We start from the raw sequence: 15,790 nt of genomic DNA on the forward strand, positions 1-15,790 counted from the left end.
CCTGGAAAGCCCCAGGCTGCGGCCTAGCAGAAGGCAATAGGTACTGGGGGGTTGCAGAGGGCAGCCCAGCGGTAGGCAAAGGCAGCAGGTCCAAACCCTCCTTGCCAGTGATGAGTGGCTGATACTGCAGCCTGCCCCAGGGTGTGGGGCTAGACGATGACTGGCCTTATACTGAGCCAAGGTGGGAATAGTGGGTGGGAGTTCCCTGGGGAGGGGAGACCTTAAGACTGAGGGGTTACTGCCAGAGGGCAGCACCCCAGGTAAAAGGAGCACCAGGTCCAGGGAGGGACATGGGGGGTCAGAGGACAGGCGGATCACCGGCCTGCAGAGGGTGCGCGGGAGCTGGAATGAGCTAATTCCCAGAAGTCACCAGCAGGGGGTGCCGCAGGGGTGAGTCCACTCATCTACATGGGATAACAAGGCTGGTGCATGTCAGTTTCCACTGATGAAATGACAGACTTCATATGAGCTTGCCTTGTTCAGTAGTGTGCTGGACAGGGAAAGATGCACATTTCTGGGGGAAGTCTGGGAACAGAGACTTTTCTGGGGTTTTCCTGTGCTGCACTGTAACTCCTGAGTCGCTGACTAGCAGCACTCAATACTGTAGCTGGGAGCGAGTTACATGCTGGAGACTGTGTGATAACTGCCCAGGAGTGGCTGCTCTCACAGTAAAACAGAGTAAAAGTCACCCCAGCTTGGGAAACTGAGGGGACACAGCTGTTCAACACTCCAGATTGCACTGTAGTTAATGTCACAGACACTCAATTTCAAAGAGGCTCCCAAAACACAGAGAAAGTAAATCCATGTCCCAGAAATCCAAGACTCCAGAGAGAGGGCAAGTCTCCCTGCCACTGCTTCTTGCTGACGGAGAGGTCCAGAGACAATGAGAGAGTCCTGGGGAAGCTGGGGACAGTAACCATGGGCTGGTGGGGTTCAGTGGAGAAAGGGAACAGGAAGGGCAGGGATAGTACTGAATGCAGGATCTCAGCAGTACTAGATGTCAGGATAGCACATAGTGCAGCCCATTGGAAAACATAATCCCAACTAGACATATAAAATGATGAGGTCTAAATTAGCTGTTTCCACTCAAGAGAGAGAACTTGGCGTCACGGATAGTTCTCTTAAAACATCCACTCAATGTGCAGCAGCAGTCAAAAAGCGAACGGAATGTTGGGAATCTCGAATACGGCTGTAGGAGCTGGATTTTATAATGTACTGGGAGAATTTAATGTACGATTTGATTTCATCCTGTCAGCCACCCTGTTTGAATAGCAGAAAGGAATGACAGACCAGAACAATCCTTCTGACTGATTATGGTCACCTTTTGTTTTAGGATAAGTTACACTGTCTACTATGGTTTCCTCTATGTATTACAAATTAGGCACTCTAGTTAAATATACATGTCTTTGTTTTAAGGTTTAGTAAGTAAGAGACAGGATTCTCTATTGTGTCTATGTTAAGTAGATTAGAGAAACACTGAAGGCAAGGTTTCATTTGCAATGCCTTTTTGCTCGATATAAAATACTACTGTTTGTATTCTCAGTGGGTTTGTGTGAATGAGGATGTATGCATCAGGAAAAGAGAAGGTGTAAAGGCCATTGTTATAGCCAGAGTCAAGGAAGAAGGAGTCAAGAGACTTAAAGGACATCAAAGAATCATCAACGTGCATCCATAACGAAGGGCAGATTGATGACCCTGAGGTAAAGGCTGGCACCCCTGAGGACAATTGATTAAATCAGAGCAAAGGATAGGCTGACCCTCTCGGAGGTGCACTGGAATGTTTACACCAGTTAAGAAGTAACCGATCACAAACTGATACAGCAAAATCCATAGACTTCAACAAAGGGAAAAAAAACTATAAGATCCAGGGTGCTTGGCCATGGGACTTTGGGTTTGTCATGCCACACTCCAGGGGCATTGGACCGCGACCGACAAGAGCCCAGCCCCACAATCGTGCTGAATCTAACTGGCCATTAGATTGACTCGAGCTACAACAAACTGGTAACTATGAACATCACTGGCAGGACGGGGGGAGATATAGGGTGGGGGAGAGAGAGAAGCATATGCTAACTGTTGTATTCTCAATAAATGCTGTGTATTTACCTTCCTCTATAAAGATCCTGTGTGCTTTGTAGGAGCATAACACTGCGTGCAGATGTGGTCGCCGCATCTCAAAGAAGTTTACTTGTGCAAACAGGAGATATTTGACACTGTGCAATACTGTTCCTGTGTTCTGCAGTAGGGGAGCGTCTGTGGCAGTGTGTGGGTCCCTGGCATATTGGGGTGATGCAGAGACAGGGCAGAGCAGAGGTAGCATTGTGGGGCTGGCATGAACTGTATCTCTTCATTTCCCCTTCCAAGAACTGAGGGGACAGGAATCCTTACCCAGCAAGGTCACATTCTCATAGTTCTCCTGCATGACGTCTCTGTAGAGGGCTCTCTGAGCAGGGTCCAGCAGAGCCCACTCTTCCCTGGAGAAATACACAACCACCTCCTCGAAGGTCACTGGCCCCTGAAAGAGCAAGGGTCTAACACTCAGTACCTGATGCCCCACTCCCACTATTTGTGGGGGAGAGAAGCCAATCAAATGCAAGCTCTGGGTGGATCACAGTCAGAGTCCCACCTCCACCCCACTCAGAGCATCCTGGAAACACCAGGTTAAGGGGATGAATACAGAGCCCCTTGTCTCTCCCAGCAGATCCATCACATGCCTACTAGCCACAGACTGATAGAGGAGAGGGAGCCCCTAGCAGGGACCAGGGAGAGCTCCCTCGTAGGAAGCCCAACACCCTCCTCATTGTGAGGAGCTGGATATGAAGGGAGGGGAATCTCCCCTAAACCTCACTGATGGGTGCCCCCTTCATATCTCACAGCAGCCGCTGGTTAGTCAGGTCAGGCTCCAGCACTGGGAGTCTGGTCAGTTTTCCTAGCCCCATGTAGGAGGGTTATTTTCTGTTTCACAAATTAGGGTATTTCCACCTCCTAATCTCATGGGTCTGTTACTAGAATCTGGGCCATTTATTAAACTCCCCCCAGCAGGAATGTCACAAGCTGTCCTCCTCCCTTCCCCACCTTGTGCATTTCCTGCCCCGCTCCAAACCAGACTGTGCAAATCTTCCCATCTCCGGTGTATTTGCTGTCCCTCTCCCTCCTGCAGGAACCCACCAGCAACCCCCCGATAATCCCTACCTGAACAGCCTCCTCTGCAGCCATTTCTCTCCCCTGTCCCATGGCAGGATGGGATGAGCTGGAGTGAAACATGGACGTCATTCTGCAGCCTGGGAGGGTGAGAAGGGCAGTTGTGGGGGTTACAGAACAGGCTTTAGTTAATTTCACAGGACGATTCTCCCAGGCCCTTTCCCTGCAGACAGACATCCTAGATTCTGCCATCCTGGGAAAATGCTCAATCTCTTTATTACAGTGTGGAGCTGGCCCCTCCTGCCAGGCTAAGCCCACAGAGAGATTTTTAACCTTCCTTCTCCCTCCCCCAATCTCATAACTAAGTCTCTGAACACAAGGCTAGAAAAGAGCAGAACCAAAGGAGTCACTGTGGGGGATTCCCTCGGACACTGACCCCCCAGCAGTCACACCCCAGCAGGGGGAATATGGAGTCAAGAACCAGCTTTTTTCCTCTGTCTGATTCTTTTCTTGATCACTGGAAAGTGGTTCTGCCCAGGGATGCTGCAATACATGTGTCTGGGTGGACTAGAGAGCTGGAAATCTCTCCCCCCACTCATTTCTCCCACTGCCCCTTTCAGTCTCTCCTTCCCCTGTCCTCTCTCCCTGCCCCTCTGGCTGGGACAGTCCCATTCCTGGGGGCTTTGCTCTCCCATGGCTGGATTTGCTTCTGGCAATTGCTAATGGGAAGAGAAATGACGAGGGGCTGTTTGTGCAGAGTCACCTTCTTGCCAGTCCCCAGCACTTTCCCTGAGGTCTGTCTGTTACCTGGAGTCTGGTAGAATTTGTATTAACAGAGCCCAGGGCTGCCCCAAGGGGTTAGTAGCAGCTGGAGAAAGTCATCCCCTGGGCAGGGCAGAGAAGCAGCTTTAATTAAGGTCACATCCCAGCACAGAGCCCCGCTGGGGGAGCAGCAGCTGCTAAGCCTGGTCTCCCAGATCACAATGGAGGCTGCAGCGTCTGACCCAGGAAGCTGAACCCCAATATCCCGGGCAGAGAGGGACAGAGCGTTTGAGCAGCTTCCCTCCTTTAGCTCTCTGGGGAGAGCAGCTAATGAAAGCCCCTCCTCACAGGGAGAACTGCTGATCTCATTTGCCCCACTGTCCATTTGGAGTCACTCCTTGTCTTTCCATGCAGTGAGTCTGGATTAACAATGGTCTCAATGAAACCAGATTTCAGGAAGAAGGAGTCCAGAACGCTGTGGAAGAGACCATTGTGTGGCATTTCTAGCCCCCTTCCCACCTGCCTCACATGCCGGATCTAGGACAAGGACTGGGAGATGAATATTCCCTACGGGATTAGAAGTTCCTGCAGTTTTCAAGAGCAGAAAAAAGCAAAATCTGTGATTTCACTTGACAGTGTTTGATAAGTGGATAGAAAGTTATCAGGGTGAGTGGGCCTGGCTGGGGGCTGCCTGGCCGTACTTGGAGCCAGGATTGTGGCACAAACTGATCCGGGAGCAGGATCAGGGTTAGTAGCAGCCCCCAGACACCCCCCAGTCCCCAGAGCCCAGACCCCACAGCCGGGCCCCCAGACACAGCCCCAGCCAGGGTCCTGCCAGATCTTCCCTGGCCCCCAGTCCCCAGAGTCCCTGGCCAGGGGCCCCAGAGACCCCCCAGAGCCCCACCAGCCCCAGGGAGAGCTGGACACTGGCGAAGGGGAGAGAAAATGGGGCACAATCGGGGGGGGGGACAGGGAACTTCTCAGGGGTTGGGGGAGGGGGGGTCACCCTGGGGGCTGCTCGTGGCTCTCTAGGGAGAAAGGGGGCAGGGCGGGGGGGGGCGGGGGGTCCCCACGGGGGGGGGCAGCGGTAAATCCGAGGGGATCTCAGCCCCCCCTTTCTCTCCCCGCTCCCCGGGGGTCACCGGCTCCTTCCCCCCCCGCCATGTCCGGGCTGCACCGACACTTCCCCCCCCGCCTCCGGCCCCGCCCCCGGGCTCGCGCCGGGACCTGGAGGCTGCAGCTCCGCAGCGGGGGCGGGGCCCGGGCCGGGCACGGGGGGGTTAATGAAGGTCTCTCCCGCCGCGATCTGCGCATGCCCAGAGCCCCAGCGGCACAAACCCTTCTCCGGCCCGGGAGAGGCTCCAACGGACCCACACGAGCCAGGCAGAACCGCAGCGCCCCGCCCGCATTCGCCCTCCGGCTCCGCCTCCCTAGCTGACGTCACTTCCGCTCCAGGGAGAGTCCGGAACTACATCTCCCAGCCTGCCCCGGGAGCGCGTCCGCCTTCTCCAGCCCGGGTGAGGGAGGGGTCAGCAGCTGAAACTGCGCATGCTCCGTGCGAGCCCTGCTGGGGGCGGGAGAACAAAGCTGCTGCTGCCGCCTCCGTGTGAGCCGGTGAGTGAGAGACCCCGGGGTGGGGGGCGGGCACGTGACTCTGCCCCGGGGAACCCGGGAGAAGCCTCGGAGCCGCCCTGGCCCCAGGAGCCGCAGCAGCCCGGGGGGTGTCGGGCGGGGGAGGAGAAGCCGGAGTTGCGGGGGGGGGAAGGTCGGTGGGACGCGGTGGGGGGGGGGAGTTTGAACTCTCTCTGGGCAGCCAGAAAATTCCCGGGGGGGGGGAAGTGGCGGGGAGTTAATTGGCTCCTGTCCCTGTTGGCGCCTCTCGCCCCCGGTACAGAGTCTCTCCGGTTCTGCCCCGTTTCTCTCTCGGGGTCTCGCTCGGGCTGTAACATCCGGGGAGATTCGCCCCCCCCCCCATGATCCGCTCTCTCGGCTCCCCATGGCAAATGGTTTCTGGGAGGGGTTGATTCCCGCAGTGCTAAGCTGTAGCCACCTCTGGGGTGGATCCATGGTGGCCACTATTTGCTAGTGAGGGGCCATGGACATTACTTGCCTTTCTTGCCCGCCAGGCCTTCCATTCTCCTGTTGAAGCAGCACCCCCCAGGGATCCCTCTGCCCGGGTGACTGGCCAGCGGGGGGGCAGTGATAACTCTCTATCCACTCAGCAGACACAGTGAGGTAACTGTTGCTGGGGTAGGGGGTGGGGTGTCTGTGTGGGGCGATTGCAGCTGGAGCTGAAGGGGCATTGTGGGAGGAGGCGGCCTCTGGGTGGCTGGACAGGGGGTACCCTAATCAAATTGGTGGGTTCTGGAGGTTGGGGGGGGGTGGTTCTGAAGTGCCCAGCCCTGAGGCTGTGGGTCCTGGAGGTGGGTATCGCTGGGAGCCTGTTGGCTGCAGAACAGCAGAGGTGGGTGTCTCTTGGGGAGGCGGGACAGGGGGTTAGAGGGAGCCTGATGCTGTGCCAGGGGCTCTGTCTGGGCTTCCCCCGCTGGCTCCTGGGATCGTTGCCATGTTCAGGGGACAGAGCTGGGGGTGGGGGGGATCCTTGGCACTAGGTCAGGGGATGCTAGGCAAGCATCAGGGGGTCCCACTGTAAAGCATCAGGGGGTCCCAGACAAATGGCAGGGCAGATCCTGCTTGGGGGCAGGGGGTTGCTCCTAGGCAGACAGTGAGGGACTGAGTTCCCAGTGGAGGGTTCCCTTGGGGGCGGGGGGTGTCCCTGGCTGCTGGGGGCTGTTAGTGGGGGGAACCCTTTGGGATTCCCAACCTGGCAGCCATGGTCTGGTGGGGATTCCCTGCCCGGTGGGGCTTTGAGGGGTATCTGGGGCCCCTGGCAAGGGACTCGGGGGGGGGGGGGGATGCATCCCAGGTGGGACCCTGTTTGGGGTCTGGCTGGAGCCCCTGGCTGGGGGCTCTGGGAACTGCTATTAACCATGATCCTTCTCTCTGATCAACTTGTGCCAGAGCCCTGGCTCCAGGCACTGCCCGGCATTCTCCAGCCACATGCCCCATCACTGTGATAACTTTCTATCCACTTATCAGACACTGTTAGTGTGAAATCACAGATTTTGCTTTTTTCCTCTTTTGAAAACTGCAGGAACTTCAGTTCCATTTGGAAAATTGGTGCCCCAAGTCCTTGCCCTAGATCTGGGGGGTGAGGCAGGTGAGAAGGGGGCTAGAAATGCCACAGAATGGTCTCTTCCACAGCGTTCTGGACTCCTTCTTCCTGAAATCAGGTTTCATTGAGACCATTGTTAATCCAGAGTCACTGCATGGAAAGACAAGGAGTGACTCCAAATGGACAGTGGGGCAAATGAGATCAGCAATTCTCCCTGTGAGGAGGGGCTCTGATTAGCTGCTCTCCCCAGAGAGCTAAAGGAGGGAAGCTGCTCAAACGCTCTGTCCCTCTCTGCTCAGGATATTGGGGTTCAGCTTCCTGGGGCAGTCGCTGCAGCCTCCATTGTGATCTGGGAGACCAGGCTTAGCAGCTGCTGCTCCCCCAGCGGGGTTCTGTGCTGGGATGTGCCCTTAATTAAAGCTGCTTCTCTGCCTGGCCCAGGGGATGACTTTCTCCAGCTAGTACCAACCCCCCTAGGGTAGCCCTGTTAGTACTAAGTTCTCAGGCAAACATTCCAAGTAACTGAAGGAAACGAAGGGAAAATGCTGGGGTCTGGCCTTAAAATGACTCTACACAAATAGCCCCCCCCCTTCCCCGGGTCATTTCTTCTCCCGTTAGCAATTGCAGGAGCAAATCCAGCCATGGGGGAGCAAACTACCCAGGAATGGGACTTTCCTATCCGATGGGCAGGGAGAGGGAACAGGGAAAAGGAGAGAGAAGGAGAAAGAGAGCCTGAAAGAGGCCGTGGGAGAGGAGAGTTTGGAGAGAGTTTTCCAGATCTGTTATCTGCCCAGACAGATGTATTACTGCACCCTGGGTAGAGTCACTTTCCTGTTGAAAAGATGAGGATCAGACAGAGGAAAAACCAGTTCCTGACTCCATATCTCTCCTGCTGGGGTGTGGCTGCTGTGGGGTCAGTGTCCGAGGGAATCCCCCACAGTGACTCCTTGGGTTCTGCTCTTTTCTAGCCTTGTGTTCAGAGACTTTGTTACGGGATGGAGGGACGGAGAAGGGAGGTTAAAAATGTCTGTGTGGGCTTAGCCTGGCAGGAGGGGCCAGGTCTACACTGTAATAAAGAGATTGAGCATTTCCCAGCATGGCAGAATCTAGGATGTCTGTCTGCAGGGAAAGGGCCTGGGGGAATCGTGATGTGAAATTAACTGAAGCCTGTTCTGTAACCCCCACAACTGCCCTTCTCACCCTCCCAGGCTGCAGAATGACGTCCATGTTTCACTTCAGCTCATCCCATCCTGCCATGGGACAGGGGAGAGAAATGGCTGCAGAGGAGCCTGTTGAGGTAGGGATTGTCGGGGGGTTGCTGGTGGGTTCCTGCAGGGGGGAGAGGGACAGCAAATACAGCGGAGATGGGAAGGTTTGCACAGTCTGGTTTGGAGGTTGGAGTGGGGCAGGAAATGCATAAGGTGGGAAAGGGAGGAGGACAGAGTGTGGCAAACCTGCTGGGAGTTGTTTAATAAGGAGCCTAGATTCTAGGAACAGACCCATAAGGTTTGGAGGTGGAAATGCCCTAATTGGTGAAACAGAAAATAATCCACCTACATGGAGCTAGGAAAACTGACCAGACTCCCAGTGCTGGAGCCTGACCCGACTAATCAGCGGCTGCTGTGAGATATGAAGGGGGCACCCACCAGTCAGGCGTAGGGTAGATTCCCCTCCCTTCATATCCAGCTCCTCACAATGGGGAGGGTGTTGGGCTTCCTACCAGGGAGCTCTCCTTGGACCCAGCTAGGAGGTCCATCTCCTCTATCGGTCAGTGGCTAGTAGGGGTGTGATGGATCTGCTGGGAGAGACAAGGGGCTCTCTTCATCCCCTCACCCTGGTGTTTCCTGGATGCTCTGAGCAGGGTGGGAGTTGGACTCTGACTGCGATCCACCCAGAGCTTCCCTTTGATGGGCTCCTCTGCCCCATGAACAGTGGGGCTGTGAGTGGGGCAGCAGGTACTGAGTGTTGGACTCTTGCTCTTTCAGGCGCCGGTGACCTTCGAGGAGGTGGCTGTGTATTTCACCAGGGAAGAGTGGGCTCTGCTGGACCCTGCTCAGAGAGCCCTCTGCAGAGATGTCATGCAGGAGAACTATGAGAACGTGACCTCGCTGGGTAAGGATTCCAATCTCCTCCCTTCTTGGTAGGGGAAGTTAAGAGATAAGGTTCATGCCAGGCCCACAATGCTACCTCCACTCTGTCCTGTTTCAGCATCACCCCAATATGCCAGTGACACAGAGGACCCTCCCCACCCCTGCTCCAGAACACTTTGGGAACAGAGCACAGGAGCAGTATTGCACAGTGTCAAATAGCTCGTGTTTGCTCAAGTGAAACTGGGGGTTAGGTCCGGCATAATGAACAGAAGGTTCCTACCCCTGCCCTTCTCTTCAAACACTGAGCCTACTCCCTCCCAAACCAGAATGTGCTTGGGGTATGAGAGGCAGGCTGCTGGAGTCAGGGCTGCTGGGCCAGGGTTACTTATCACACAGACACTCAGGGTATGGCTACACTTGCAGCTGTACAGCGCTGGGAGCTAAACCTGCCTTCGTACAGCTGAGTAGGGAAAGCGCTGCAGTCTGTCCACACTGACAGCGCACTAGTGTGGCCACATTTGCAGCGGCATTGGGAGTGGTGCATTATGGGCAGCTATCCCAGCACTCAAGTGGCTGCAACATGCTTTTCAAAAGGAGGGTGGGTGGAGTGTGACAGGGAGCGTGGCGGGAGAGAGAGAGTGGGGTTTTGGACTGCTGAGAGTGTCAGCACCCTGCCTTGCAAGTTCCGACCCCCTCCCTCCTCCACCCCTCTCTCACTGAAAGCAAACAGCAGCTGTTTGGTTTTTTTCTCACAAACCAGATAAGCAGCTTCCCTCCAACCCCCATCCCTCCTCCCCCGCGCTGCCTCTCTCTTCAAGCAAACATTAGTTGTCGGCGTTCCAAAGGGAGCTCCCCTGCCTCCCTCTACTCATTCACAGCAAACAGGAGCTGTGTTTGGTTTTTTGACAAGCAGCTCCCTGAGCCCGGAGTTCACAACAAAACAAAAAGAGGCATCACAACAAAACAAGGAGAGGAACCTTCACTTAAAAGGATTATGGGGAGTTTCTGGAGGTCAATCACTGCGTAATAAGGTTACTCCCCGTTTACACTGGAGCGGGAGCGTCTCAGCCACTCCGCAGCAGCTGTTATTCCTCTCGGGGAGGCGGAGTACCTGCAGCGCTGTAGCCACGGAGATGCAGCGCTGCATGTGCCTTGCCAGTGTGGACGGAGAGTGAGTTACAGCGCTGTGGGTGGCTTTATTGCACTATGACTCGCAAGTGTAGCCAAGGCCTGAGTGCCCGTTCTCAAGAAACTGACCAAACGCTTCACTGAGGCTACTTAAGATGAAACACATTGAGATACAAGTGCATGGCCAATATTCATAACTTCAAATACAAAAATGATACACACATACAGGCAGCATAATCATAACCAGCAAACTACAACCTTTCCATAGACACCCCACTGGACCTCCCCTGTACAAGACCTGGTGCAGCCATAGGCCCCTGGTTGCAGCGGTGATCTATACGGTCACAGTTCATGTCAGTAACATCACAGTGGGCACGTCGAAGGGGGCTGGTCTGGAAGCGGGAGGGGGTAGGAAAGCCACAAGGTGGAGGAAGGGAGGGGGACAGGGTGTGATAAATCTGCCGAGATTTGTTTACTGTGGTGCCTAGATCCCAGCACCAGCCCCCTATGGTTTGTGGGTGGGAATTCCCTAATTAGTCAAGCAGGAAACCCCCCCCCCCCCCCCGTATGGGGCTAGGGAAACTTACCAGACTTCAGTACTGGAGCCTGAACCTACTAGCCAGAGGCAGTAGTGAGATCTAAAGGGGCACCCACCAGTGAGGCCCTGGGGAGACACCCCATCCCCTCCCATCCGGCTGCTGGCAGTGAGGAGGGTGTTGCCATTCACACCAGGGAGCTGTCCCTGGACCCTGCTGCGGGCTCCATCTCCTGTCCCAGCCTCTGGCTAGTAGGTGAGTGAGGAATGGGAAGACTCCTGCCCCCTCTCTCTGCTGGGAGGAGTGGGGGTGCTCTTTGTCTTCCCTCCCCTTGATGCTTCCTGGCTGCTGTCCTGTGATGGGGTGTGGGTGGAACTATGCTGCCTGCCTGCCTCCCACAGCTTCCAAGTGATTGGCCCCTCCCCTGTGAGCAGTGGGGTTGTCAGTAAGCAGCAGGTACTGAGTGAGGGGCTCTTGCTCTTTCAGGGGCCAATGGCCTGCGAGGAGGTGGCTGTGTATTTCACCGAAGAAGAGTGGGCTCTGCTGGACCCCGCTCAGAGAGCGGTCCACAGAGATGTCATGAAGGAGAACTATGAGAACGTGACCTCGCTGGGTAAGGATTCCTGTCCCCTCGGTTATTAGAAGGAGAAGGAAGAGTTGAGGTTCACAAGACCCCACAATGCGACCTCTACTCTGCCCTGTTTCAGCAACACTCCAACAGGCCAATGACACATACTGGCACTTTGCCCCGCCCGCCACACAACACTTTGGGGCAGAGCTCAGGAGCAGGATAACACAAAGCCCAACACCTTCTCTTTGCTAAGGCAAAACTTGGTTAGGTCCAGTGCAGGGAACAGAAGCTACCTACGCTTGGCCTGCACTCAAACACTGAGTCTGCTGCTCACTATCCATCTCAGACTTTCCTAATGTCACCACCCCTTTACCCTCGCACTCAGGATTCCTTCACTTACCCCCATTGAGTATTGGAGGCCATTAGCACATATACCACCAGAATGCTGACAACCCTCGTGACAAGAACACACCCTTGTGCACCTTCATTGACACAACCTACAACACTAAGCACTGACATGAGGAATACCTGTTCCTTCGAGATTCACACACACCTCTCTTCTTATCACAGTCCCAGCTCTGCCAAGTTGCTCCAACTGTTCCCTCCACTGTTCATGTAAAACTACAGCTGACGCAACACAAATAATGGCATGTTCTTAGTCTTCCTTCTTTTGATCATTGATCAGTACATTTTAAGGCCAGGAGATACTATTAGGTCATCTAGTCTGACCTTCCATATAATACAAGCCATACACTTTCATCCAGTTACCATTGTAGTGAGCTGAATAGCTTGTGTTTTGATGAAAATATCTTCCAGAAAGGCATCCAGTGTTGAGTTGCAGACTTCAAGAGATGGAAGTGCCAAATTTCCCCCGGTTAGTTGGTAAACCGTTGCTCCACCCTTACTGACCTATTCCCAGTGACATTTGCTAGCCCCAAGGTTAGGGAATAGGGGCAGAGCTAAGCTTCCTTTTGCAGGTGTGGTGGGTAGTTCTTCATTTACTGGTTCTCAGATGTTTAACTTTCACCACTCTCCACATACTGGAAGGGCAGAGGCAGCACTAGGCAACCTTAACTGTGCTTTAATGTAGTTTATAGAATCATAGGACTGGAAGGGACCTAGAGAGGTCACCTAGTCCAGTCCCCTACACTCATGGCAGGACTAAGTATTATCTAGACCAGGGGTGGCCAACCTGTGGCTCCGGAGCCACATGCGGCTCTTCAGAAGTTAATATGCGGCTCCTTGTCTAGGCACCGACTCTGTGGCTGGAGCTACAGGTGCCAACTTTCCAATGTGCTGGGGGTGCTCACTGCTCAACCCCTGGCTCTGCTACAGGCCCTGCACCCACTCCACTCCTTCCTGCCCCCTCCCCTGAGCCTGCCATGCCCTTTCTCCTCCTCCTGCCCCCCAGAGCCTCCTGCATGCCACAAAACAGCTGATTGGGAGGTGTGGGGAGGGAGGGGGGGCACTGATCCGTTGGTGGGAGGTGCTGGGAGCTCGGGGGAGGAAGCTTATGGGGGTGCTGCTGAAGTATTGCTGTGGCTCTTTGGCAATGTACATTGGTAAATTCTGGCTCCTTCTCAGGTTGGTTTAACTGCAATGAATTGACAACCCTACTTCCTATTCATTCTGACTAACTCCTGGCAGTAGCTCCCTCCCTGCACTTCGTTCTGCCTGAGTATTTGGGTGGCAACTGGCTGAAGAATTCATCTCTTCCTCTCTCCCCTTTGGGGAAGAGTTTGGGGAACTTCAGTCCCTGATTTTTTTTCATCTCCAGCTGTTCTTCCAGTTTGTTTTCCCCTTTTCTATTCCTGTTTGTGATGGTTTTTCTTTCTGTGTCCCAGCAGGTGCTGGGCTGGTGAGTGAGACCATGGAGCAGAATTCTCAGCAGGAAGATGATGAGGAAGTGGAACCACATGGCACACTATTGCAAAGATGCAAAGGGAGTGTGTCCAGGAGTTGTGATCAGGGAAAAGCCTGTGAGAGTCAGCACATTCCAGAGAGGTGGCAGGGAAACCAGGCAATGCAGAAGGTTGGTTATTCTGTTTATTATCGGAGAACTCACAGACTTCTCAAGGAAACCACGGCCCAGCAGAGAATCCCCAGGGGAGAGAGAAATAACACGTGTGTTGAGTGTGGGGCCTGGTCTACCCTACGAGTTTATATCGAATTTAGCAGCGTTAAATCGCATTAACCCTGCACCCGTCCACACAACGAAGCCCTTTGTATCAATATAAAGGGCTCTTAATATCGATATCTGTACTCGTCCCCGACGAGGGGAGTAGCGCTGAAATCGGTATTGCCATTTCGAATTAGGGTTAGTGTGGCTGCAATTCGACAGTATTGGCCTCCGGGCGCTATCCTACAGTGCACCATTGTGACCGCTCTGGACAGCAATCTGAACTCGATGCACTGGCCAGGTAGACAGGAAAAGCCCCACGAACTTTTGAATTTCATTTCCTGTTGCCCAGCATGGAGCGCCGATCAGCACAGGTGACCATGCAGTCCCGGAATCAAACAAGAGCTCCAGCATGGACCGTACGGGAGATACTGAAGCTGATCTCTGTATGGGGAGATGAATCTATTCTATCAGAACTCCGTTCCAAAAGACAAAATGCCAAAGCATTTGAAAAAATCTCCAAAGCTATGATAGACAGAGGCCACAATAGAGACTGAACATAGTGCTGCGTGAAACTTAAGGAACTGAGACGAGCGTAACGGAAAGACAAAGAATCAAATGGCCGCCCATGGAGGGAGGGAGGGGGGACTGAGGATTCGAGCTATCCCACAGTTCCCGCACTCTCCAAAAACTATTTGCATTCTTGGCTGAGCTCCCGAAGCCTGAAGGGTCAAAAACTTTGTCATGCGTGGTTCAGGGTATATGTCGTCAGCCTCTCCCCTTCCGTGAAAGAAAAGAGAGGCAAATCGTTTCTCACCTTTTTTCAATGTCACCGGATGCTGCTGGCAGACGCGGTGCTGCAGCGCTACACAGCAGCATCCCCTTCCCTTCCCCGATGGCAGACAGTGCAATATGACTGGTATCCATCATCATCATCCTGTGAGTGCTCCTGGCTGGCCTCGGTGAGGTCGGCCGGGGGCGCCTGGGCAAAAATGGGAATGACTTACGGTCATTCTCTTCTTTAAGCTTTGTCTAATGGAGATTCAGTCCTGCCTGGAATATCATAGCAGCTGGAGGCTGCCTTTCCCCCCACACTTTTATCTCTGCTTTTATATCAGGATAGTGAACTCAAGCTAGCTAACTCCATGGCAAATCCTGGTGCAGTCAAGATCCAGGTACATTTAACCTTCATGTACCTAGTTAAAGTCACTCCTGGTTCACCCTTCCTGGAGCTGATGGACATTCCTATTGGAGGGACACCCACCTCCATGACATAGCACAAAGGAGGTGATGAAAAAGAGTGTGGGACTCATCCCAAGGAAAGGTGAGCTGCAAAATTGAAAAGCAAACAACTCAGGTGAGGGAGTTGAGACATCACAGTGACAAATGGTGCCTCAAAGTTCAGTATGTGGGAATTAGCAAAAGGAAAACAAAATCTAGACAAGGTTTTTATGGTCTTTAACTCCCTTGCAGCTTCTCGGATGACAAATAAGGGCTGAGCTCTGACAGAACTGTTTCCCACACCCGGAGCATTCATAGGGGTTCTCCCTTGTGTGAATCCTCTGATGATTACTAAGGATTGAGAGCCGAGCAAAGGTTTTTCCGCATTCACAGCATTCATCGGGTCGCTCCCTGTGTTGATTCTCTGATGTCTAATAAGGTTTGAGCGCCTACTGAACTACAGCTAGGGGTGACCATGGGGTCTGAGCTGGGGCAGCAGCAGCAAGGGGGCAATGTGGGGGACTTGTCACTTGGGAAAAATGAAACTGCAAAATCTCTCTCTGTGCTGCAGCAAAAGCCTCTCGTTTATCCCCTAAACCCCCTGCATGTAACTCTCCACCCCTACCCTGGCGCTCAGAAACTCGCTCACTCCTGTGCACATTTTTAATTTTTCTTGGCTTTCTACAAACATTTTCCCCATCAAAATGAACAAAGACATTTAAAATGAGAAAACAAAACCAAAGAAACCCCCACCAGTCTCCCCACCGCACATGGCTTGGGTCTGAATTTTTTTTCTGAAATTTTAAGGCAGTAAAACTCTGACTTCTATTGGCCAGATAACAGATGTCATTCTCCCATGCTGCACCTAAGCCTTGTCTACAGAGGTGCAAAGCCGCTTTCGGCGATGGAACTCCTCAGTTTCAGTGACATGATAAAACCACTTTGATGAGAGTCGTAAGGGTTTTTATGCAAAAATTTTGTCACCAAAGTGCTAGTGTAGACACTGTGCTTTATTTTAGTGCTCTGGTTGGCCTCTGGGAGGTGTCTCTC

At 53.6% G+C, this 15,790-nt stretch overlaps 1 protein-coding gene across 1 annotated transcript; it reads left to right on the forward strand.

The window, feature by feature from the left end:
* The first annotated feature begins 5,485 nt into the window (after positions 1–5,485).
* On the forward strand, positions 5,486–13,616 carry LOC123360275 (zinc finger protein 557-like). Its single transcript, XM_045001196.1, has 3 exons — positions 5,486–5,514; positions 11,316–11,442; positions 13,248–13,616. Exons 2-3 carry the CDS (start codon positions 11,322–11,324, stop codon positions 13,592–13,594), a joined length of 468 nt encoding a protein of 155 aa, XP_044857131.1. The 5' UTR covers positions 5,486–5,514; positions 11,316–11,321; the 3' UTR covers positions 13,595–13,616.
* Positions 13,617–15,790: the final 2,174 nt, after the last annotated feature.

Source organism: Mauremys mutica, unplaced genomic scaffold (genome assembly GCF_020497125.1).
Source record: "Mauremys mutica isolate MM-2020 ecotype Southern unplaced genomic scaffold, ASM2049712v1 Super-Scaffold_100246, whole genome shotgun sequence".
In the NCBI taxonomy this organism is placed as follows: domain Eukaryota; kingdom Metazoa; phylum Chordata; order Testudines; family Geoemydidae; genus Mauremys; species Mauremys mutica.

What these genes read in the sequence shown, in the direction of transcription:
- LOC123360275 (XM_045001196.1), top strand. Translation starts at nt 11,322, where the DNA reads ATGGCCTGCGAGGAGGTGGCTGTGTATTTCACCGAAGAAGAGTGGGCT. An exon ending in TGAGAACGTGACCTCGCTGG is followed by an intron (nt 11,443 to 13,247) that starts GTAAGGATTCCT and finishes GTGTCCCAGCAG; the next exon opens with GTGCTGGGCTGGTGAGTGAG.